The 27100-nt window shown below is 40.5% G+C and overlaps 1 protein-coding gene across 28 annotated transcripts in view; it reads left to right on the forward strand.

Moving 5' to 3' along the window:
* The window catches only part of AFDN (afadin, adherens junction formation factor), a 359169-nt gene that overhangs the window by 292906 nt on the left and 39163 nt on the right, over positions 1-27100 (forward strand). For 13 of the 28 annotated variants that reach the window (XM_077283193.1, XM_077283195.1, XM_077283199.1 and 10 more), the window contains one exon: positions 26637-26771. In XM_077283193.1, the coding sequence (XP_077139308.1) occupies positions 26637-26771 (135 nt within the window). Of the gene's footprint in view, positions 1-2199; positions 2236-26636; positions 26772-27100 lie in introns of all 28 variants that reach the window. The other 15 variants (XM_077283179.1, XM_077283192.1, XM_077283196.1 and 12 more) reach the window with 2 other exon arrangements.

Genomic DNA, 27100 nt, shown 5'->3' on the forward strand with positions numbered 1-27100 from the left:
AAGAGACTAAAGCACTGCAGTACAGAGGGGTGGGCATTCTGAAGAGGCTACAGCACTGCAGTACGGAAAGGTTGGCATACTGAAGAGGCTACAGCACTGCAGTACGGAGGGAGTGTGCATTGTGAAGGCTACAGCACTGCAGTACTGAGGGGGTGGGCATACTGAAGAGGCTACAGTACAGAGGGATGGGCATTCTGAAGAGACTACAGCACTGCAGTATGGGGGAGTGTGCATTCTGAAGGCTACAGCACTATTGTGAGCAAGCCAAGCCCTTCAAACAGCAGAATGATTGTGGTGTCACCCTCCCACTGATATATTGTTGGAACGTATTAGGCCTCTTTCACACTTCCGTCTTCCAAAGCTGCACAGGATCCGTCAAGACGTTGAAATGACGGATCCTGTCCAGATTGTGGAAAACGTGTGCACTGGGCCCGTCTTTCTGATGGACCGTCAAGCTTATGTGCACCTGTTGTGTATGCGTCTTTGCAGCGGTTTTCCGCTGCAAAAACGCATACACAACACAAACCAGGTTAAAAAAAATCAAAATATTCTCACCTATCGACGTTCCCGCGCAGCGATGCTCCCGGCAGCTAGCGTTACTAGTAATACATTGCGAAATCTCGCGATGTATTACTAGGAAGTAATGCTAGCTGCCGGGAGCATCGGTGACGCCGGTAGGTGAGAATATTGCGATTTTTAAATTTTTTTAATTATTTTTAACATAAGCAGCATCAATAGTAAAAAGAGAAAGTGAGAGAGAGAGAATTTCCCTGATGGGAAATTCTTCCACGCATGCTCTCTTTGAAAAGACGGGACCCGTCTGCTTTTCACAGGCAGCGATGCGTCGCTGACCAATTTTCCGACGTGCAGAAAAAACGTTCCTCTGAACGTTTTCTCTGCCAAACGGACCTTTTTTTATGCAGGATCCAGTGAAAGACGGATGAAACGGATGGCCATCCGTCACAATCTATCAAGTCTATGAGAAAATGCAGGAGCCTGCATTCTCAAAAAATGACGGATTGTAACGGCAGCTGAAAGACAGAAGTGTGAAAGAGGACTTAGCCATTCTTTTTAACAAGCTGTATAACCCCTTTAAGGAGTAACTGTCCTTTCAGGAGAACTTGCAGCAAAATGTCTGAGTCTGCCCTCCTCCTCCTCCTCCTCTCTCATCATAAAACTTCATGAGCGCCAGCTGTTATCTCCAGTCTCTGTAATGGGAAAGTCTGTATTCACTGAAAACTAGGAGAAAGCTAATTTTTTAAGATATATTACAAAGTTTATTTTCATATCTACTTATGATTTATGAGAAAAAAATAAAACCACAGCTGCTATTTAAAGGAAACCTGTGTTACAACTTATACTACTTTTGACTCTTAAAGTGTATAAATGGGGTTCCTTTATACCTTCATAGGGGCCCCATATACCTCCGAAAAAGTCTTTTATTAATGTCCCACACTACTTGCAAGCTGAGCTGTCCAATCTGATGGTTGCCCCCGGAACCTGTTTGGTGCCTGCTCGGTCCTGGTAAACACCACCTCTACTTTCGTAATAGATGTGGAAGAGATCTCCTACGTCGACCACACAGTGCTCGAACTTTGGTGCCTGCACAGTGGAATCAGAGCTGCGCACGCACACCTCACTCTGCACTATTGAGCATCCAGCAGGATAACATGGAGATGAAGTAAGCGCCTGCGCGCTGAGTAACTGCTCTTCTCTCAGTTGGGCAGTGTGAGCCATGGCACGGAACTTTAAGCACTGCTTCAAAGACTTAAGAGACGTAATCCCAGTCCATGAAGGAAAGAGTTGGCATTTGCTGGGACTGAAGAGGTGCCAAGCGCGTTCCATACACACTATCAGACTGGATGGCGCAGTTTGCATGCAGCCCAGACATGAACAAAATCCATTTTCGGAGGTATGTAGGGCACCAATGAAGAAGATGATTGCAGGATCCCTATTTACACTCTTTTATAAGGTGTAAAACTGGTGGCCGGTTCCCTTTATGTAACTGAGCAGCTGCATGACCTTTCTTTATTCCGTCGCCTATAACCATTTTGTACATCATCCCCCCTTTTTAATTTGCTTCTTAGGTGCATGGACATGGTAATGGCTGGAGCAAATAAAACAAGGAATTGTCTTCTGAAAACACAAGTTAAATATTATTTTACTTTTTTCCCCTCCTCTCCTTTTTGCTATCTGCAGCAGACTGCTGTGCCAGCAATCTCTGTTCTAGATTTGGTATGTTCTGTTTTTTTTCTCTTCCGCCATCTTCCTATTCTTCCCTCCTTATAACTCTTCTGATCACATTTTCTGTAGTGGTATATGTGCTGTCTTTGGTTTGTCTTGAGTGTACTGTTATAAGACAATTCCGTCATGTTTCTTCAGCATGCTGTGCCTGGAAGTAGTATCTTTAGTAGCTCAGTGTCATTTGCTTTTTTCTTTTCCCCCTTTCTTACATTTATGTATGTCATTGTACAATAGTTTGATAACTTGGGGATTGGCAATTTTTAGTATTCCTACTAGTACTGGTAAAGTGTATGTCCAAAGACACTTGAGCACTCAATTCACTGATGAAAGGTTGCCGATCCCTATTTTGATGACTTTTGTTGTGCACTTTAATGTTTTATGTCAGATCCCTTATACTAAAGTCAAATCTATTTTTTGTACTGTATGGATTATAACAAGAAGCCATTGGCTTTTTTCTTTTCAAAATCTTTACACAAATGATGTTACCATGCTTATATTGCGAGATCCAGGTGGACAAAGCACGTTAGATGGGTGGCACTGCTGGCATAATCAAATTCTTCAATGATGATAATTTTTTTTTCTCTTGATAAAGACACTGGTACAATGTTGAAATGTGTAGTGAATAAAAAAAACGTTAATCACATCATCTTTAAGGAATTGGAATAGTTGAGCAGCGCAGTCCACCTAACATGTTTTATCCAACTGGATCCAATATTTTCTGGAGGATTTATCCAGCAGCCACGGGGCAGCGGCAGCTTTTTCTTCATACCTACGAATGTAAATATAAATAGTATTGTGAAAAATGCAATCTTGTCCCTCAAAAAACAAGCCCTTACATGACTCTGTGGGCCGAAATATAGAAAAATTATAGCTATCAAAATATGGCGATGTAAAATCTTCTTCCAAAAAAAAAAAAAGCATCTTTTAGTGTGTGACAGCAGCCAAACATTAAAAAAAAGGATATAAATCTGGTATTACTGTAATCGCACCAACCCGAAGAATAAAGTCTCCTAATCACTTATACCTTCACCTGCTGTGGATTTGTTCATTCTGCCTCCCAAAGATTGCAGTAAGGCTCAGCGGACATTTATCATGCACCCTACACTGAGCGCTTATACCAGAGTTTCCGTGTAAATCTCTGAAATACGTGATTCCGATAGAACCTCTGGCAGAAGATTCCCTATAATGATGCAGTTGGAGGCACTGTGAACGCCATAGGACCTGTGATCCTGTGGTGTTGCGTCTTTTTAGGCGTGCATAAAAACACAATCCACCATAGTTTTGTGCACCTCTGAAAGGAAGGACAATGCTGAACAGAGGCCAGACAGAGTCCAGAGTAACTCAGCTTCCTTATTATAGTGAATGGATCCATCGGTAGTTTCGTCTGTCACATAGCTCAGAGATTTAGATGGAAACCCCAAAGTATGTTCTCAGCGTAGAGCGCCGGATAGATGTCATCCCAAACGTTATGAATAATGTTCCCAGTAAAAGCTTCAACTCAATCCACAAGCAAAGCAAGTCCCCACTCAGGTCCGTCATCTGTTGACAGAAGTAGGAGACTTCCACGTTACTGGTAGCACAAAGGCTGTGGAAAAGCAAAATGGCTCATTACCCCCAAAATGAAATTCGGCGCTCCCAAATCCAATTGCCCCTTCCCTTCTGAGCCCCAGTCTGCAGTCTAAACCACCTTTAGCATTCACATTTGACAGGTGTATAATTTCCAAAATGGGGTCACCCTAGGGGGTTCTGTATATGGAGTCTGCAAACTATTCTAAGAAAATCTCTCCAGGAGGCAAATAGCGCTCCATCTCTACCGAGACTCTCCGTATGGCTAAGCAGTACAGTACTTCCACATGTGGTATATTTCTATAGTCAGCAGAAATTATGGGACAAATTCTGGTGCCAATTTTACCCACTTCTTGTGTTAAAATGTTAAATCTGGGGCTAAAACAAAATTTTAGTATAGTATAAAATTCTGTGACACACCCTTTGTATCAATATGATCATTGCACCCCTAGATTAATTCATTGAGCGGTGTAGTTTGTAAAATAGTCACTTATGGAGCGTTCTACTGTTCGGGCTCTCCCAGTGGGTCATGGTACCCTTAAACCATAATACTAAAAGAGAAAGAGCGCCACATTATACTGCCGATTTTGAGCTTTGCACTGTGCCTCAGAAGTAGTTTTCCCCCACTCATGGGGTAATTGGCACACTCAGGAGAAATTGCACAATAAATTCTGGGGTCCATTTTCTCCTCTTACCCTTGAGAAAATTAAAAACATTGGGGCTAAAAGAAACATTTTGCAGGAAAAATGTGGTGTTTTTTTTTTTTATTAGCTCTGTAAACTAATGTAAAGCAACTGATGGTTCAAGATGCTCACCACACATCTAAATAAGTTCTTTGAGGGGTCTAGTTTCCAAAATGGTATCACTTGTGGGGTGGTTTCCTCTGCTTAGGCACAACAGGGGCTCTCCAAAAGTGACATGGCATCCGCTCTCTAGTCCAGCCAATTCTGTGTTCAAAAAGTCAAACCTTTCTCTTTCCCTCCCGGGTCCTGCCGTTCGCACAAACGTGGTCTTCCACCACACAAGGGGTATCGCCGTACTCAGGAGAAATTGCACAATTTTTGGGATCCATTTTCTTCTGCTACCTTTGTTAAAATAAAAAAATTGGTGCTAAAAGATTATTTTTGTGGAAAAAATGTGATTTTTAATTTTATCAACTCTACGTTATAAACTTATGTGAAGCTCCTGGGGGTTCAAGGCGCTCACCAAACATCTAGATAAGTGCCTTGAGGGGTCTAGTATCCAAAATGGGGTCACTTCTGGGGGTCTCCACTGTTTAGGCGCCACAGGGGCTCTCCAAACGCGACATGCCGTCTGCTCTCAATTCCAGCCAATTTTGCATTCAAAACATGAAACTGTGCTTCTTCCCTTCTGAGACCTGAAGTGCGCCCAAACCATTGTCTTCCTCCATACATGGGCTATTGGCGCACTCAAGAGAAATTGCACAACAAATATTGTGGTTCATTCTCTCTTGATACCCTTGAGAAAATAAAAAAAATTGTGTCCAAAGTAAAATCTTGGTGAAAAAAAGTTAAATGTTCAATTTTTCCTTCCACATTTCTTCAATTCTTGTGAAGCACCTGAAGGGTTAATAAACTTCTTGAATGTGGTTTTGAACACCTTGAGGGGTCAAGTTTTTAGAATGGTGTCACCTTTGGGTATTTTCTGTCATATAGGCCCCCAAAGTCACTTCAAATGTGAGGTGGTCCCTAAAAAAAATGGTTTTGTAAATTGGGTTGCAAAAATGAGAAATCGCTGGTAAACTTTTAACCCTTATAACTTCATAACAAAAGAAAATTGTGTATGAAACATTATGCTGATGTAAAGTAGACATTTAGGAAAGGTTATTTATTAACTATTTTGTGTGACATAACGCTCTGATTTAGCGGCATAAAAATTAAAAGTTGAAAATTGTGAAACTTGTAACAAATTTACATTTTTTGTCACAAATAAACGCAAGAAATTTTGAAGAAAATTTTACCACTATCATAAAGTACAATATGTCACGAAAAAAGTCTCAGAATCAGTGGGATCCATTGAAGCCTTCCAGAGTTATAACCACATAAAATGACAGTGGTCAGATTTCAAAATTAAGGCCTGGTCATTAACCTGCAAAGTGGCTTGGTCCTTAAAGGGAACCAGTCACCCCCAAAATCGAAGGTGAGCTAAGCCCACCAGCATCAGGGGCTTATCTACAGCATTCTGTAATGCTGTAGATAAGCCCCCGATGTATCCTAAAAGATGAGAAAAAAAGGTTATATTATACTCAACCAGAGGCGTTCCCGCTGCGGTCCGGTCCGATAGGAGACGCCGGACCGCGACACCCATCTTCATCAGATGACGTCCTCTTCTTGTCTTCACGCTCCGGCGCAGGCGTACTTTGTCTGCCCTGTTGAGATTAAAACATAATTAAAAACGACTATCCGACGGGAATCTGGACAAAGGGGCAAAAAGGGAAAAACAAGAGACTAAATAACTGACAAGAACATGATTAGGGCACTATAAAAAGGGAGCAAAGCTTAAGGATTCATTAAGTCCTTTTGGTGACATAGTGTCTAGTTGGACAATCCATCTAGTTTCAATTTGTGCAAGGAGTTTTTTATTGTCACCCTCTCTTATGCCCATGTGAAGGGCATCAATCCCCCTCACGTTCAAAACTCTTGCATCACTATTGTGAAATAATTTAAAATGACGAGGAATCATCTTTAAATCCGAGATATCGGACACCATCTTGGCCGCGCCAATGTCCCGCACATGCTCCCGAATCCGTACTCTCAGTTCTCTTGTAGTAAGACCTATGTATATCTTGGGGCATGAACATGTCGCGTAATAAATCACATTAGATGTGCCACAAGATATACGTTGTCTTATCTGGAATTCTTTTAATCCATCCGAAGAGACGAAAGAGGAGCAGTGCAGGACATTGGCGCAAGCAAGACAGTGCCCGCAAGAAAATGATCCAAAGAGAGGACCACAAGTACCAAATGGATTACTAGGAGTTGGAACATAGTGGCTCCTAACCAGCAAATCACGGAGGTTTTTAGATTTTTTAGGAGTTATTAAGGGATAACTTCACATGGCGGCCCCCAGGGTAGGATCAGCCCCCAGAACAGGCCAATGTTTGTTCAAAATATCACGCATAGCGTTCCATTGTTGGTTGTAGGTGGATATGAACCGAATCGGTCCACCGCCACCCACATCCCTATTTTTCTTAGTAGGATGTAACAAATTGTTACGTGGAGTTCTCCTTGCACGATCATACCCAGATTTCACACATCTACGACTATAGCCTCGGTCAAAGAAGCGTTCTTTTAGATCCGAGGCCTGTGTCTCAAATTTATAGACGGAGGAGCATATTCGCCGCATCCTGAGGAACTGTCCAACCGGGACGGCCCTCACAGTGGCAGGATGGTGAGCAGAAGACGCATGTAACATAGAGTTGACGGAAGTAGGCTTCCTGAAAACGTCCGTCTGAATGCGCCGTTCAGAGTCAATTTCAAGGCGGACGTTCAGGAAGTCAACTGTCCTCATCAAAATTATATGTGAGCCTAATGTTAAATCTGTTGTCATTAAGGGTCTTCATAAAATCCTCGAGCTGACAGGCCGCCCCGTCCCACCTGATCCATCCCCGGGCTGGATTAATCTTCCTGGAAAACAAAAAATGTCGGGCACATGCGCAGTGCGCCCGCCGAGATCTTCCAGCTGGTACCCAGCAACAATAGGAAGCTTATCCTATTGGTTCCTTTTGATCACTGTTATACACCTTATCACAGTGATCAAAATACCGTAAATAGTAAATCAAACCCCACTCTGTTAGATGAAAAATTTTTAAAAAAATTATATATTTTTTCCTTTCATTGGAGTTGGGGCTAGTGTTGTGTTAGGGTTAGAATTGTTTCTTTTTTTCAAAAGTAAATAAAAGAAAACATAATGACTGCTAATGTTGAATGCAAGTGCTCGCTACTCGAGTTTGCTTCGGTTGCTCAGCTATGGCCGAAGTATCGTGGATCCCTGCATATTTTTTGGGTGGTGTCTAATAGCCATGAAACAAGCGGGACAGAGACTCAAGCATGTCACTCGAGCACCCACGATATTTGGTGCATACCCGAGCACCCGATGCGAAGTGCAGTAGCGAGCACTTTTGCTCAACACTAATGACAAAATATTCAATATGACAACCTAATCTTATCAATTTCTGTGTCCTACCTGTGGGTTCAAAATGCTCACTATACCCCTGGACAACATGATGTCCACTAATTATTCCAGCAAATTTTACATTCAAAAAGTCAAATGGCGCTCCTTCCCTTCTGAGCCCTTTCATGGACCCAAACAGTAGATTTCCCCCACAAATAAGGAATCTTCATATTCCGGAGAAATTGCAAAGCAAATTTTGGAGTCCATTTTTTCTTGTTTCCCTTATGAAAATAAGTGTTTGGGTCTAAAGTAAACTTCTTGAATGTGGTTTTGAGCAGCTTGAGGGGTGCAAGATTTTACAATGGTGTCACTTTAGGGTATTTTCTATGATGCAGACCCCTCAAAGTAACTTCAAATGTGATGTAGTCCCTAAAAAAATTGTTTTGTAAATTTTGTTAGAAAAATGAGAAATAGCTGGTTAACTTTTTTTTTTTATAACTTCCTAATAAAAAAATTATTTCATAAATTGTGCTGATGTAAAGTAGACATGTAGGAAATGCTATTTATTGACTATTTTGTGTGACATTTCTCTGATTTAAGGGCATAAGAATTAAAAGTTTGAAAATTTGCTAAATTTTAAACATTTTCGTCAAATTTCAGTTTTTTTCACAAATAAACACAAGTCATATCAAATAAATTTTAACATCATCATGAAGTACAATGTCACACAAAAAAAGTCTCAGAATCAGTGGGATCTGTTGAAGCTTTTTAGAGTTATAACCTCATAAAGTGACAGTGGTCAGAATTGTAAAATTTGACATTAATGTGTTAATACACTTAGCCAATGAATGCAACCCTCTATATAAGGGACATTTATGTTAATATTTACAAGTATTTAACCATTTATACTGTTTCAGTAAACACAAAACATATTCATTTTCTGTGTTTGAGCTACTGTTTGATGCAACCCTCATTTTATATCCTCATCTGCACAGCCCTTCATTTTATCCCTCCCCCCCACCTGCATAGCCCCTTATTTTATTTCCCCATCTTCAAAGCCCCTCATTTTATATCTCCCTGCACAGCCCTTCATTTTATCCTGCCCCTATCAGCACAGTCTTTCCCCTCAATTTACCCCCCCTTCCCACGTACAGTAATGTAAGAATTGTAAAAAATAAAATTACAGTCTCCTTAATCCCGGCTGCCTTCTGCTCTTCTGTGAAGTGCAGCAGTGGACGCCGGATGGTGTGTTGACGTCACTCCATCGTGCCATCCAGCGCCCCCTGCTTGTGCAGTCTCCATCAAGTCGCAGGCCGGAAGTGACCTGCTTCTTGCTGGAGATCCTGGCAAACAGAGGAGATTACAGCTCTATTGCTCCTGTGCCTACGGCGCACACCACAATTATATTCTCATCTGACAGATGTGAATACAATTAAGTGCCGGCAGGGAGCGACAGCTGAATATCTGCGGCCAGAGGAAGATGCTTGCAGGCCGCAGACATTTTTTGAAGTGCTTTCCCCTCGCGTAGGCAGGAGGTGGCGCATGGCCTACCCCTTGTCCCGGCCCTGATACCAATATATTAATGCATATAATATATTTACAATTTCATAGTAACCCACAGCCTCTAAGTGTTATATTAAATAGGAGCAACATACAGTAGTGCGTAAGAATAAGAGATCCAAACAAACTGGAATTTATATGAAATCATTCATGCATTATAACTAAATGTCCTAGATTCTAATCATTAAATTATGGCCAATCAATAATAAGTAAATGTTCTAAAAGATAGGGGTGCATGATGCCAATCATATAACAGAACTCTGACATCACAGGGTTAAAGAATACGGACAATTATGGCTAATTAAAACCAAATAGAGTATTATATAATAATCTTCAGATTAGACAGTCCTCCTGATGTGCAAAAATATTATGACTAGTGATATGTTTATCTCCATGGCAGGTTATTCCAAATAATATGCTTTAGTAAAGACAACAAGCTATTTCATATCATATAAAGCAGCTATAATTTAATTGTTCATTTGAAGCATTTTGGACTGACTTATTACATTCTAAAAGTCCTCTGAGCTTCTTTTTTTAATCTTTTCCTATTCCAAAACCCCGTTCTCACTGATGATCTTCAATAACACAACAGGAGACCCCATTAATATTCTCTCCATGGGCCATACAAAAATGTCTATATAGTGGGGAATCTATCTTGTAGAGTATTCCTTACATGCTTGCCGATTTCCACACTCTGCTCTTATTTTGTTTTTCCAATGTAGCTTAATGGGAAATTGAAGATACAATCTGTTTTGTACTGCAGTTTGTTAAATCTTATATTCTGTAACTCTTCCCAGTTGTTGCGTTTTAAAAGGTTTTTGGAGATTTTACCATATTGCAATATTTGCTGTTGCAAACATCTACATGTGCTATCAATTTTTTTGGTAAGCCACTTACCAGCAGATCTGGTGCTCAATAGCAGCTATGAACCATTTGGTCACTAGAATACCTTCCTTTTCTAAAGGTGACCATTGGGAGGGGTAACCATATCTTGTAAATCAGGAACATCCCTAAGTATACCCCAATATCTTTACAGTTTTGCCATAATCTTGCCTGGCAAGATAAATAGGCAAAATGTGGTCTGGAAAGACGCGCCGCATGTCCATCTCCGCGGGTTGCCCTCGGTAGTCTCTGGACACATAGTTGACATGGGATTTCTTGAAATCCTATCCACTATACTGCAACGCAAGTACGCAGCGTCCAACACGCAGCAGTTACTGATCGTCTGCACATAACCTAAAATTTCCTGGATTCATTAGTGGACATCATGTCCTGTTTGGAAAGACCCTGATGTGCCTAAATGGTGGAAACCCCCCACAAGTGATCCCATTTTAGAGACTAAAGGAATGTATTTAGATGTGTAGTGAGCACCTTGAACCACCAAGTGCTTCACAGAAGTTTATAAGGTTCAGCCTTGAAAATAAAAAAAAATTTTCACCACAAAAATGTTATATTGGCCCCAAATTTTGCATTTTCATGAGGGTAACAGGAGAACTTGCACCATGCAATTTGTTGTGCAATTTCTCCTGAGAACGCCTATGCCCCATATGTGGAGGAATACTACTTTTGAGGCACAGTGCAAAGCTCAGAAGGGGGGAGGCGCCATATTGGAGTTCAGAGTTTGCTGGAATGGTTTGAGGGTGGCATGTCACATTAGCAGAGCCCCTTAGGTGCCAGAACAGAAACCCCCTATACAGTTGTGTTCAAAAGTTTACATACCCCAGCAGAATTTTTGCTTTCTTGACCTTTTTTCAGAGAATATGAATGATGACAACAACATTTTTTCTCCACTCATGGTTAGTGGTTGGGTGGAACCAATTATTGTCAAATTACTGTGTTTTCTCTTTTTAAATCATAATGACAACCCAAAACATCCAAATGACCCTGATCAACAGTTCACATACCCTGGTGATTTTGGCTTGATAACATGTACAGAAGTTGACACAAATGGGTTTGAATGGCTACTAAAGGTAACATCCTCAACTGTGACCTGTTTGCTTGTAATCAGTATGTGTGCATAAAAGCTGAGTGAGTTTCTGGAATCCAGACAGACTCTTGCATCTTTCATCCAGCCACTGACGTTTCTGGATTGTGAGTCATGGGGAAAGCTAAAGAATTGTCAACGGATCTATGGGAAAAGGTAGTTGAACTGTATAAAACAGGAAAAAGATACAAAAAGATATCCAAGGGTTTGTTAATGCCAGTCAGCATAGTTCAAACTGTGATTAACAAATGGAAAATCAGGGGCTCTGTAAAAACAAAACCACGGTCAGGTAGACCAACAAAAAATTTGTCCACGACTGCACAAATAAACCCACAAATAACATCAGCTGAAATACTGGACTCTCTGAAAACTATCAGTGTGGTTGTTTCAAGATGCACAAAAAGGAGGCACTTTGAAGTAAAATGGGCTGCCTGGTCGAGTCGCCAGAAGAAAGCCCTTACTGCGCTAATGCCATAAAGTATCTCTCCTACAACAAGCAAAACAGCACAGAGACAAGTCTCAAAACTTTTGGAACAAGGTAATTTGGAGTGATGAGACCAAAATTGAACTTTTTGGCCACAACCATAAACGTTACATTTGGAGAGAGGCCTATGATGAAAGGAGCACCATTCCTACTGTAAAGCACGGAGGTGGATAGCTGATCTTTTGGGGATGTGTGAGCTACAAAGGCACAGGAAACTTGGTCAAAGCTGCAGGAAAGATGAATGCAGCACGTTATCGACAAATACTGTAGGCAAATTTCCAATCATCAGCCCGCAAGTTGCGCATGGGACGTACTTGGACGTTGCAACATGACAACGATCCAAAACCCAAGGCCAAGTCGACATGTCATTGGCAACAGCAGAACAGTCAAGGTTCTGGAGTGGCCATCTCTGTCTCCTGACCTCAATATCATTGAGCCACTCTGGGGAGATCTCAATCATGCATTTAATGCTAGACAGCCCAGGAATTTACAGGAACTGGAGGCTTTTTCCAAGAAGAGTGGGCAGCTTTTCCATCTGAGAAAATAAAGAACCTCGTCCATAACTACAACAAAAGACTTCAAGCTGTCATTGATGTTAGAGGGGGCAATACACAATATTAAGAAATGGGGTATGTAAACTTATGATTAGGGCCATTTGGATGTTTTGGGTTGTCATTATGATTTAAAAAGAGAAAACACAGTATTAGATAATAAATGGTTTCACCCAACCATTAACCATGAGTGGAGAAAAAGTTATGGTGTTTTAATTCATATTCTCTGAAAAAAGGCCAAGAAAGCAAAAATTCTGCTGGGGTATGTAAACTTTTGAGCTGAACTGTATGTGGACCCATTATACAAACTACACTCCCCGTTTAATTCATATAGGGGTGCAGTGATCATATTGACACCACATGTGCCTCACAGAATTTTATATAATTGAGTGGTGAAGAAACAAGAAATTACATTTTTACCACTGAAATGTTTTTAGCCCCAAGTTTTTAATTTTCTAAGGGCTAATAGGATTTTCTTTTTTTTGCAACAAACTGAGGTCCATTTTTTCCTGAGTGCGACAATACCCTACATGTAATGAGAAAATGTTTTTTTAGGCACAATGCAAAACTCAGAAGGCAAGGAACGCCAGATTTTGCGGTTATGGTTTTCAGGTGCCATAACCCACTGGGAGAGCCCACAAGGTGCCAGAACAGCAGAACCCCCCCTTAAGTGACCCCATTTTACAAACTACACCACTCAATGAATACATATAGGGGTGCAGTGATCCCAAAGAAGCAGTGCGAAACCTGCGTCGGGGCAGAGTGACGCCTGGATATTTCCCACGTGCACACCATCTGCTAAAGTATGCCCAGCTATTACTATTGTATTTGTATCTGAACAGCTATTAGTGTAGCCCATATAATTTTTGCATAGCAGCAACATGGAGTCTACAAGTATCCATGATACATGATCTCCTGTGGATTAAGGTATAACATGCATTTCATTGCAGCCTACATTTATGCAGGTTCAGTGTCCTGTGGGATTGTTTCACTTCACTCTTTTAATTTGCTGCTTATTTTGCAATACTAATTTGAGTGTATTCAGCTTAATTTTTACATGCTTTGCTTTTATTTTCTGGCATTCAGTCTAGGACTTGGATTATACATTCATGATATTGGCCTTTGCTATATTTATAGCTATTTTGCACCAGGGCACCCTATGGCATGGTTGTCCCTCTTTTCTATGACCTAGCATCTTTTTCTTATTCATGATTTTTAATATTGTATATCAATGAAAAATTACTTTTATTCCGAGGTACCTTGTGTGACCATTGTTTTATTAGTTGGTAACCTATCTTGTGATTATTTGAGGATGATATTATTAGAAGTCACATTGTGCAGAGATTGTTGCTCCTTAGTACTGAGATAGAAGGGATATTGTCATTCTTTAGATCTTTTAAAACCTCCTTGGTAAATGTGTCAGTGCTAAAGAGCTGGGCAGCACAGGGCATCATTGTACTCCTGCCACTCCTACCTTGTGTATGAAAAAGCTCTTTAGTTAATACTGTTCTGGTAGAGCTATCCGATAGCGCTATTCATGAAGAAAGTGAACTGGTAGAGCTTATCCCATAGCCCTATTCCTAAAGGAAATGAACGGGTAGAGCTATCCGATAGCGCTATTTCTCAATGTTCCTGAGTGTAAGCTATTTCACATGGTTGAGCGCACTTGGGATCTGCCCCCAAGGCCCTGCCCATGCCCAATGTTTGGTCCATAGACCACGGCTAGGAGTTAGTCCCGCTTTTGTGTACAACATTTTTTGGCTTTTGCAATTGTTTAAAAGCTTAATAAAAGATTTATTTGTACACACAGTTGACAGTAAACCATTTGTCAACGTGAGGAATAAGTTTACCTTGCTTCTGTGTCTCAAATATTTTGACTCTTATTTGTTGGCTTTTCCTTCCCCTGGAGAAAGCCACATATAACTGCCCGGGTGAAAACACTGGGAGAGGCAAATAAATTCCTATAATATCTACGGACTGTCCCTGAGATTTATTGATGGTCATTGCAAAAGCCAACATGACAGGAAACTGACGCCGTCGCATCAGGACTGGCATGTTTTTATCTTTGGAAATCAGGTCAATTCTTGGAATAAGAACTGTCTGACCCTTTGCCTTTCCATTTAAAGCAACGACATGAATAACGTTTGCTTTTAAGCTTTTCACATAAAGCCTTGTGCCATTACAAAGGCCACGCTTTCTGTTAAGATTACGCAGGAGCATAATTACAGCTCCTGGTTTCAGGTTTAGTTCATGAGGAGGCATCCCAGTGGGATTCAAAGAGTTAAGAAACTCTACAGGGTAATCTGTGAGAATCACACCCTCCTCTTCCGCAATTGTGTCGACGGAGCGATATGTTGAGTGTTCACCTTGAACTTGACTAAGAATTTTGTTGTTTAAGGCGTGAACGTCCTCATTCAATGACGTAAGAATTGCTTTATTGACAGTTGCTTCTACCGTTGGATCCATAATCTCAATTGAGTCGCCAAAAATAGCTGTAGTTAAATCACCCTTTTCAATAAAAGAATTCGGGATTTCAATTGTATGTTCTGGGAGACCATACACATTTGACAACTCTCCATTGCCAAGTTTCAGTAACCATGAGTTGTAATCAACTTCATCCTGAGACGTTCTCATATTCTGTCATAGCTGGAACCGTGAAAACTGATTCAAGGATTTTGAGTATTTTATGGTGGACTGTACAATTTGGGCTCTCTTTCCACCTTCCACTATTGGTAGGGTTTGACGAAAGTTAGTACCCTTTATGAAAACTTTTCCACCAAATGGTCTTTTTTTATCCACATATGTCTTGGAACAAATTATCCACAGCATTCATATTAAAACAGGCAGTCATTGTTACTTCGTCCCAAATAACGACAGATGACTCCCTAAGCTCCTTTGCTTAAAGTGAGGTTGACTTAATTTTTGACACACTGGTCTCATTTGTTGTAATTCCTTTGATTTTGTTTTATATATTCGATCCTGTCGGATTCAATTTTGACGTAACTGTCAACGATAAATTGTTGCGTCAACTTCCCAGCATTTAAAAGGGGATTGAACTAGTCACGAATGGCAAGCCTGTATGCATAGTACTGCAACAGGGTGATTTTTTCTTGTTGATCTTGATCCACTGGTATGGATGGTAGATGAATGTCACCAATTCCTTGATGTTGCACACTTCGGGCAATTGGAGTTGTCAAATTTATTGTCCATCCACTGTCCCCATATGGGAATAGAAGTGGATATGTCATTGCGTCACACTTTCTGTGAAGAAAGCTGATTTGAACAGTTTGGTTTTCACTTTTGAGGTGAACTCTGATGTTTTATTAAGTGGGGGTTCACTCATTGCATTTTGATACAGTGCCTTGTGAAAGTATTTGGCTCCCTGTAACTTTTAAAACTTTTCCCACATATCATGCTTTAAACATAAAGATACCTAATGTAAATTTTTGGTGAAGAATCAACAAGTGGAACACAATTGTGAAGTTGGACGAAATTTATTGGTTATTTTACATTTTTGTGGAAATTTAAAAACTGAAAAGTGGGGCGTGCAATATTATTCGGCCCCTTTACTTTCAGTACAGCAAACTCACTCCAGAAGTTCATTGTGGATCTCTGCATGATCCAATGTTGTCCTAAATGCTTATTGATGATAAATATAATCCACCTGTGTGTGATCAAGTCTCCGTATAAAGGCACCTGCTCTGCGATAGTCTCAGGGTTCTGTTTGAAGCACAGAGAGCATCACGAAGACCAAGGAACACAACAGGCAGGTCCATGATACTGTTGTGGAGAAGTTTAAAGCTGGATTTGGATACAAATTATTTCCAAAACTTTAAACATCCCAAGGAGCACTGTGCAAGCGATCTTATTGAAATGGAAGGAGTATCATACTACTGCAAATCTACCAAGACCCGGCCGTCCCTCTAATCTTTCATCTCCAACACTATGAAGACTGATCAGAGATGCAGCCAAGAGGCTGAGGTAGTAACAATGTCCAATTTTTTGGGAAGAAATCTAAAGTGTGTAAACATATAATCCCTTAAAGTGCTTTTATTAAATATCTCTAAAAATTCAAAAAATCCCAGTGACAAAAAACAAAACAGGATCACAGAAGTGCACCTATCCTCATACTGTCCCTATACTTCACTGCTCACCCTGCCTGACAGTGGAGGTTGGCACCCTGATAGACTCGATTCTGGCGCCCCCACTCGACGGCGGCTATCCACTGCTCACCCTATTAACCACCTATAACACTAAAGGTGGGAAAACAATGAGCTATAAAAAGAAATGAAGTATCGTGTGAAGAACAACAGCTATAAATAGGTGCACAGAGTATAGCCCCAGTATTGTCCAATTATCCAGCTATAGTCATATGGACGTCACGAGCGAGCATTGTTCAAATGCATAACCATGTACGCTCTCAATAACATGCCCACTAGATTTTGAATAAGAAACATATAAGTATACAATAAAAACAGTTTGATAAATATAGGACAATAATATCCAGGGGAATGATAATACAAAAATGGTTCAAGAAATAGATATAGACCAGAACTGCGCAACCGCAGCCTATCTTAGCCACAAGCAAGATAAAAAGTAGTAGTGGCCTCAATAGCAAACTCAATGCAGTTTTTTAGCCATCTAACAAAATGGCTTTCAGTTGTTAGCTACAAACGATAGATGATTCACAGTAGCCAACAAACCTATAGTTTACAGTCTGATATTGGCAGGAAGCTATTGCAGATGGCAAGAAAAAAAGGGGGGGTTAAGTTCCCAAATAAGAACACTTAGCTTCCCAGTTTCTCAACAGTCGCCTCGACGCGTTTCCCCGAACTACGGTTCATCAGGAGGCAGTCCAGGCGAGAACCATTGATACAAAGATGCAGGTGCCGTGATGTAAGCAGACCTGAAGATCCAAGGGAAGGGGCAGTCTTTATATCAATGGATAAACTAACACTGGCCAGTAACCGCCAGCCAGTGAAAAGACCAACCCCCAGCTATTTCCAGAGTAACACCAGGTGTAATGGTTCACAGGTCCAAAGATACGGACTGATTCAATATGTATGTGTCTATAACTGTAAGTGAGTCCCTCCCCCACACCTAAAACAGATCATTAATAAACATAACAATAATGCATAACATACCGGGATATCTATATTAAGTAGCGTCCTGGAGTTCCTGAGCGCCATATGCTGTGGACGGCGCCATGTTCATTATTCAATCTGCGCACGCGCTAGGATGACGTGACCGCGCATGCGCACGGTGGTTAAGGAACAAACCACCCGGAGATGCACGGCGCATGATCAAGGTCGCCGATTGCAATCTAAGGTGCGCAAGCGCACTACGTGCAATAAAGGAAGACTCTCCGCCGCTAAGTGTAAAGACACCATACTACATTCCATTAAACTAAATCTGGAGCAAAAACTAATAATGGAAAGGGCCACAGAAATGGCTCCTGGTATCGCAACTCAATTATAAATGTCAATACCAGAATGAAGTAATGGCAGTAAATAGGGATGGCAATAGATAGAGATGGTGAGATTATTGTTATAATGAGGCCAAGAGGCCCATGATCACTCTGGATGAACTGCAGAGATCTACAGCTGAGGTGGGACAGTCTGTCCATGGGACAACAATCAGTCGTACACTGCACAAATCTGGCCTTTATGGAAGAGTGGCAAGAAGAAAGCAATTTCTCAAAGATATCCATAAAAAGTGTTGTTTAAAGTTTGCAACAAGGCACCTGGGAGACATACCAAACGTGTGGAAGAAGGTGCTCTGGTCAGATGAAACCAAAATCGAACTTTTTGGCAGCAATGCCAAATGATATGTGTGGTGTAAAGGCAACACCGCTCATCATCCTGAATCCCCACTGTCAAACATGGTGGTGGCAGCATCATGGTTTGGGCCTGCTTTTCTTCAGCAGGGACAAGGAAGATGGTTAAAATTGATGGGAAAATGGATGGAGCCAAATACAGGACCATTCTTGAAGAAAACCTGTTGGAGTCTGCAAAAGACCTGAGACTGGGACGGAGATTTGTCTTCCAACAAGACAATGATCCCAAACATAAAGCAAAATCTACATTGGAATGGTTCACAAATAAAACGTATCCTGGTGTTAGAATGAATGGCCAAGTCAAAGTCCAGACCTCAATCAATCAAAATTGAGAATCTGTGGAAAGAGCTGAAAACTGCTGTTCACAAACGATCTCCATCAAACCTCACTGAGCTTGAGTTGTTTGCCAAGGAAGAATGGGCAAGAATTTTAGTCTCACGATGTACAAAACTGATAGAGACATACCCCAAGCGACTTGCAGCTGTAATCACAGCAAAAGGTGGCGCAACAAAGTATTAAGTTAAAGGGGCCGAATAATATTGCACGCCCCATTTTTCAGTTTTTGAATTTCCACAAAAATTTAAAATAACTAATAAATTTCGTTCAACTTCACAATTGTGTTCCACTGTAAATTATAGCTTCATTGCACCTTGGTGCACTGTAGCGCCTCTGGTCATCATTGTAGTCATTTATAATTGAAATTGTTATTTCGAGTGGATTGCAATTTTTCCATTTTAGCATTCCTCTCTTCCTCTATTTCAAATTCCCTCATCATTGTGAAGGCTCTTGCAAGTCGGTTATTTGCTTTCATTTTCTCTCCAGTGATGATAGCAATGCTGGGAGGCACTTTTTATATGCTTGACTTCTTGTACTTAATGCTTCTTCACTGTCCAAGATTTAAATCTGGGCAAACTTGGGAGTACTATCCACAGCGGGATGCAATGGTTCAGTTCTGTGGTAAATTTGTCCATGAATTCGAAAACTGTATGGACCATGCCCAGGAGGTGGCGCTACACTTGTGCTCCTATTGATGCCAAAGCAAGCGAGCTATTGTATTGCCTTATATTAGCCATAGTTATTGGAGTGCTGATGCTCGCCATTCATCAGCTTGACTAATTGATCATCCATACGAATGGGACGTAATTGGATCCGCCCTCTCTTGCAGCAGGAAGGGAATGTCAGTTCGCCAGCATAGTGCTCTTCAATACGTGTCTCATCAATTTGATTGAGAAGTCCTCTAGCGGCAAATGTAACTTATCGTTGTCGAGTGGCTCTTGCATTTTGGACACATAATATATCTTTTTCTCTTTTTTTGTGAAATGTGTATTACTTTGTGCTTTGCGTGTTGCTCATCGTCGTGCAGCATTAGATGCTTTATGTGATTCAGTTACTTAATTAGTTTCTCTTGCTCTGGCCGCCCTCTGTCCGGCTGCATCAGCAGTTCTTCGCCAATTTCGTTCGTCTTCTGTTTCATTAAGACGCAGGTTACGCATCCGTATGCGATTCGCTTCTCTATGTGCAGCAGCACGCTCAATTTGATCCGTCTTTACAATATTGCCTCACAGTGTTGCCTCACAATGTTGCCTCACAGGCTAATGTTCAAAAAAGGCTTATACCTTAACTCACCATCAGAGAGAGCTCCTCTCCTTAGGTATGGTTAAGGCCACGCATTTAGCTGCTAGTGTTAGTAACTATCAATACCTAAGTTACTGTTCAGCCGTGGATGACTCATTGGGCACAGACACACGGACACGTCCACATTCCGTATATTGACATGTAAAACCCTTGTATTATTCTTGCCTTTCTGAAATAAGTCTCTAAGGATTTTAACATCCGCTAACTCTTAGGCCATGTTCACACGCTGCGGTTTTTACCGCGGAACCGCGGCGATTTTGATGCTGCGGGTCCGCAGCAGTTTCCATAGCGTTTACATTAACATGTAAACCCTATGGAAACCGCAAACCGCAGTGCACATGCTGCGGGAAAAACCGCGCAGAAACGCAGCGGTTTACAACCCGCAGCATGTCACTTCTTTGTGCAGAATCGCTGCGATTCTGCACCCATAGAAATGCATTGAACCGCTTACTTCCCGCATGGGCTGTGCCCACGTTGCGGGAAGTAAGCGGATAATGTGCGGGTGGTACCCGGGGTGGAGGAGAGGAGACTCTCCTCCAGGCCCTGGGAACCATAAAATAGTGTAAAAAAAAGAATTAAAATAAAAAATGAAGCTATACTCACCTATCAGCGCTGCCCGCGGCCGTCCGGTCTCAGTTGCTGTGCCGAACAGGACCTGTGGTGACGTCGCGGTCACATGACCGTGATGACGCCGCGGTCACATGACCGTGACGTCACGAAGGTCCTTGTCGGCACAGCCGCTTGCAGCGCCGGGGAGATCGCGACGTCAGAGGGTGAGTATAGCCAATTTTTATTATTTTTTACATTACTATTGATGCTGCATATTGCTGCATATGCAGCATCAATAGTACAGCAGTAATCCCGCAGCGGAAACCGCGGAACAAGCCGCGATAAATCTGCAGGGATAACCACAGCGGTTTTGCCCTGCAGATTTTCAATTCCGCTGCGGGATTAACCCGCAGAGGAACCCGCAGCGTGTGAACATGGCCTTAAGGACAGGAGAGACATTTTGGCTATATCTTGACTCCTTGAAATTTTTTGGGGGGGCAAATTCATATCTTTGGCCAATTAATAAAAAGTAAACTTGGTTGTGGGTCATGTTATTTGGAGACAAACCAATGGGAACTTCCAATAAAACGTTGTCTTATATGCTATATTACTATGACAGCTAGAATCCACATACAGGTGCTTCTCACAAAATTAGAATATCATCGAACAGTGAATTTTTCAGTTCTTCAATGCAAAAAGTGAAATTAATATATTATATAGAGTCATTACAAACAGAGTGATCTATTTCAAGTGTTAATTTCTGTTAATGTTGATGATTATGGCTTACAGCCAATGAAAACCCAAAAGTCATTATCTCAGTCAGTAAATTAGAATACTGTATGTGAGTAAGCTACTGGCATGTTGCTATTCGACATTTTTTAACCTCTTATTGACATGTTACGTAATAGTACGTCATCTTCCGGATCCTCGTGTATGGAACTGACTTAGGAGCTGAATTACCACCATACTTTTAGCACTGGTTGTGAATTTAAATTGCTAACTTGTCATGTGTTGTCTTGGCAATTGGAGGCCTGCTAAAAGCCCCCACAAATGATATATTTGTCCTGCTGTGAAGCCCAGCCAGGAAAATATAATTTTGTCTATATAATGCTATACTGTGGTTTTTCAGGGTATGGAAAAGGCAACCAGAGGATCGCAGGTACAAAATAATGTATAAAAAAAAGTTTTTTAAAAAATTGGAAACACTCTTTTCCTCTGCTAACAATATAGAAAAAAAATAAACATATTTGGAATTGCCATGTCTGGAAGGGTATGATCAAACAAAATATAAAAATAGTTAACCCAGATGATTAATGCCATAATAAGAAGCCTTTCTTAAAATTCATCTTGAAATGAAGTATGGGGGCGATTCATCAAAGATTTTTGACAGATTTCTGGCAAAATAAAAAACACTGAAAAGATGCAGCTTTTTGCGCAACTCGAGGATGAGCAAAAAATGTGATTTCTGACATTTTCACGCCATTATCGCCCCAGCTCCAACAAAGAGGGATGAGTGGATCAGTGTGGAACGTGGCGACCCCCACTCATCAAATTCATGACTATCTGGTTCTCTATGCCTCAAATCTTACTCCAGCATGGACTGGAGTAAGATTGTTTGGAGAGGCAAGCATAGCGGCACATGAAACTACATGCCTCATCTAATTAATTAAAAGTTGTGAGCCTCTTATGGCACTGGGAGCGTCCACACCAAAACACCTCCTCATAAAGACCGGCAAGAGCATTGCCTGTCTTTATTGAATCGCCCCATGAGTAAAAAAACAAACAAAAAAAAACCTTTTTCAGTGGCCACTGTGAAACTTGCAAGATTGCTCATTTTATTTTTTTTTATAAAGATTGAATATGAAAAAAAAACCTTGTAAATTATTTATTTTAAATGCATGCAAGGCAAAACATGATCTAAACAGAAGTCATTTTCTAATGATGGCTCCCCTCTTGACTGAATTTTGTAATTTTGTGGAACTGTAATAATATGGCGACACCAAATTTATATGATTTCATGTACAATTAATACACTTGTTAACAAAAAGTAATTTGTTTTTGTGTTGCTATTTTCTGAGTCATAATTTTTTAGTTTTACTTATGTGACAATACAAAGTTTATATTTTAGATTTTTTCTTTTGTATTACTGTTTTTACAAAAGGAAAAAAAAAAGTTTTAAACCTATTTTTGGTTGCCCTATTCAGAGACCCTCAAATTATTCCACAGACACCTTTATAAGCACTCAAATACATGTTTTATTTGAAGGGATAAAAAATAAATGCGGAACAGTATTTCATTTTTACTGCGTTCACTAAGTAGTGCATCTGACTTATTAACCACCTTCTGAAAGCTGACACACCTAACGTATGTATATTCTAAATTGATGATGTTTGTCCTTCATTAAAAAAATAGAACTGTTAGGGTATGTTTTTTTTCAGCATTTTCTTTCTGCAGGAAAACCTGCTCTCTTGGCAGTAAAGAAGCTGCAGGAAAAAAGCATGTTTTGCTTGTTTTTTCTTAAGTTTTTTGCTTCGTTTTTTGTGCATTTTTTTCTGCGTTTTTGTCTTGCTAGATTTGACTCGTCTGCATGCTGATAGTTTAATAATAAAAAAAAAAAAATTACCTGATTCTAATTATCAGGTTTTGTATTACAAAAATTCCAGAAACACTGCACAGATAGGATATTTTCACATGATGCAATTTTCTTTGACCTATCAGACTATATAAATTGGACAATATAGGAAGAAACTCTAGTATCCTGTACGACTACAACAAAAATGGAGTGCTCTCTTCATGAATATTAGAGTAAATTTTATTAATCACAGCGAATCATAAAAAATAGGAGGTGTACGTCAAGAAGGAAACATCAAATGTCACCTAGGGAACAGTCAGAAATATTGGGATACCAAAATTTACAGAAATCGTAGCAAATGTATAGTCCCTGTTACAATGGAATGGAATGGTGCATCTATGGAGAAGTACCTCCAAAGAAGTGAAAAAAATGTATATAAGATGCATCCATATCTTAGTAATATTCCTATACCTGCAAAAGCATTATGGATAGGTGACTCATACAAGTACAGCCCATATACTTCTATATACCGTACTTATTCAATCAGTATATATTTCACTGAAGAAAACTTACTCATGTTAAAGTGGAAGTGGTGTAGTTCAATGTTCCCTAAATAGCGCCCGACGCACGTTTCACATTCGCTTTCTCAAAGGGGTCCGTTGCTATTGTCATGTCTGCTATTTAATGTGTGGGGTAATTGGTCTCCGGTGTGTCAGCGCGTGGGTTTTGCGGCCCGCACCAAAAGTACCCGTCACATGATCGGTCTCTGGATGTGTGCATGTCCAGGAAAATTCTTCTGATGACGCTACTGACTTGCGCTTTATCAAGTGGCAGGTCGAATGGGACGGACCAGCCTTCGGGTCATAGAGTACCCACACAACCGACAGCCATCTTTAAGAAGTCCCATGGAGTCCACCATTTTCTGTGAAGTGAAAATTAAACTAACTGATATGACAGTAAAGTGACAAGCACTTTACACAAGTGTTAAGGTGCCAGATAGTGACAGCAAATGGCAATCTCCTTAATGGTAAGATCAGAGAATGCATCATAACGTAAATATATACAGTATATAATTTCAAAATGTGAACAGATGCATACAGCGCTTGGCGAAAGTATAATTTGTGGTGAAGAATCAACAACAAGTGGAACACAATTGTGAAGTTGAACGAAATTTATTGGTTATTTAAAATTTTGTGGAAATTCAAAAAAAAAGTGTGGCGTGCAATATTATTCGGCCCCTTTACTTTCAGTGCAGCAAGCTCACTCCCGAAGTTCATTGTGGATCTCTGAATGATCCAATGTTGTCCTAAATGCCTAATGATGATAAATATAATCCACCTGTGTGTAATCAAGCCTCTGTATAAATGCACCTGCTCTGTGATAGTTTCAGGGTTCTGTTTGAAGCACAGAGAGCATCATGAAGACCAAGAAACACAACAGGCAGGTCCATGATACTGTTGTGGAGAAGTTTAAAGCCAGACTTGGATACAAAATGATTTCCAAAACTTTAAACATCCCAAGGAGCACTATGCAAGTGATCATATTGAAATGGAAGGAGTATCGTACCACTGCTCATCTACCAAGACCCGGATGTCCCTCTAAACTTTCATCTCAAACAAGGAGAAGACTGATCAGAGATGCAGCCAAGAGGCCCATGATCACTCTGGATGAACTGCAGAGATCTACAGCTGAGGTGGGACAGTCTGTCCATGGGACAACAATCAGTCGTACACTGCACAAATCTGGCCCTTATGGAAGAGTGGCAAGAAGAAAGCCATTTCTCAAAGATATCCATAAAAAGTGTTGTTTAAAGTTTGCAACAAGCCACCTGGGGGAGACACGAAACATGTGGAAGAAGGTGCTCTGGTCAGATGAAACCAAAATCAAACTTTTTGGAAACAATGCCAAATGATATGTTTGGTGTAAAGGCAACACAGCTCATCACCCTAACACATCATCCCCACTGTCAAACATGGTGGTGGCAGCATCATGGTTTGTGCCTGCTTTTCTTCAGCAGGGACAGGGAAGATGGTTAAAATTGATGGGAAGATGGATGGAGCAAAATACAGGACCATTTTTGAAAACCTGTTGGATTCTGCAAAAGACCTGAGACTGGGACGGAGATGTCTTCCAACAAGACAATGATCCCAAACATAAAGCAAAATCTACAATGGAATGGTTCACAAATAAACGTATCCAGGTGTTAGAATGGCCAAGTCAAAGTGCAGACTAGTGATGAGCGAATATACTCGTTACTTGAGATTTCCCGAGCACGCTTGGGTGTCCTCCGAGTATTTTTTAGTGCTCGGAAATTTAGTTTTCATTGCCGCAGCTGAATGATTTACATCTGTTAGCCAGCATAAGTACATGGTTGCTAGGGAATCCCCACATGTACTTATGCTGGCTAAGAGATGTAATTCATTCAGCTGCGGCAATAAAAACTAAATTTCTGAGCACTAAAAAATACTCGGAGGATACCCGAGCGTACTTGGGAAATCTCGAGTAACGAGTATATTCGCTCATCACTAGTCCAGACCTCAATCCAATCAATAATCTGTGGAAAGAGCTGAAAACTGCGGTTCACAAACGATCTCCATCAAACCTCACTGAGCTCGAGCGGTTTTCCAAGGAAGAATGGGCAAGAATTTCAGTCTCTAGATGTACAAAACTGATAGAGACATACCCCAAGCGACTTGCAGCTGTAATCGCAGCAAAAGGTGGCGCAATAAATAAATAAACTTCACAATTGTGTTCCACTTGTTGATTCTTCACCAAAAATTTACATTTGGTATCTATGTTGGAAGCATGATATGTGGGAAAAGGTTGAAATGTTTCAAGGAGCCGAATACTTTCGCAAGGCACTGTATATTGAGTACATTGTAACCCATAAATGACACTAATGTTACAAATCAGTCACATACCAAAAATAAGTGTGCATTAATATTCATAAGTGTACATTGATATTCATCCCGGTACCAGGGAGATGTTTCAATGATGGTCGTGGAGAGGAAATCCCATATCCCATACTTAATTCATAAATGGCCCTTTTGACATAGTTAAATGCGTGTCGGGCCGGTCCCCAGATAGCATTTAACTGCACACGCACTTTAACATGGGTAAGTTTTCTTCAGTGAAATATATATTGATTGAATAAGATCTGAGCAGTCAGTGAGGAAAGCTGCATTAACAAGAGCAGGAGGAGAACCTGTCATACCTATATAATAGTAAGTGCCACAAAATCATGTCCTCAACACATCTTTAAAAATAAAGATAATGTGGCCAACCCTGGTAACTCATTGTGCAGCCACCAATAGACAGTGTAATTCAGCAGTGGCAAATGGTGCAATATTTTTAATAAAACCCAATTGCAAAAATTATTTTTAGCCACGTTTATATGCATTTAAGTAACAAAACATATATTGTCCTCAAAGGTGGACAATCCCTTTAATGTAACAATTACTTTTGCTAAACAGAACATAATAAAATGTATTAAAGCCTCATTAAAGAAAATTGTCATTCAGTTACAGGATGAAGAAAATAGGCGGCAACAACAATTGGAGGAAATTCGCAAACGGGAAGCTGAAGAACGCTTACGACAAGAAGAAGAACGGAGGTATCAAGAGGAGGAGCGGACGAAGCGAGAAGCTGAAGAAAAGGTTTAGTAAATTCTTTTTTTAAATGTCAATCCAGCTGAATCGATAATATGCTTCTATACAGTAAACTTAGTTGAATGTTTTTATGCATTCAGAATTTCTTGGATAAAACCTTCCTTCTATTTAACCGGCTATTAAGTGTTTTTACTTTTACTTTGTGTATGGTATAGAAACTCCAGAGGAAAAAGGATTGTAGCACTGACTAGTTTTATTTGGAATTACACTCAGCAATTTGAAATTTGTCCTAGAGCTGGATCAAAAAGTGTTGCGTACAGCATTTTTGATGCCAGCCATGGACTCCAAACTGGTACACAACTTTCTTTTAGTTGTGC

Source organism: Ranitomeya variabilis, chromosome 2 (genome assembly GCF_051348905.1).
Source record: "Ranitomeya variabilis isolate aRanVar5 chromosome 2, aRanVar5.hap1, whole genome shotgun sequence".
Taxonomy (NCBI): Eukaryota; Metazoa; Chordata; class Amphibia; order Anura; family Dendrobatidae; genus Ranitomeya; species Ranitomeya variabilis.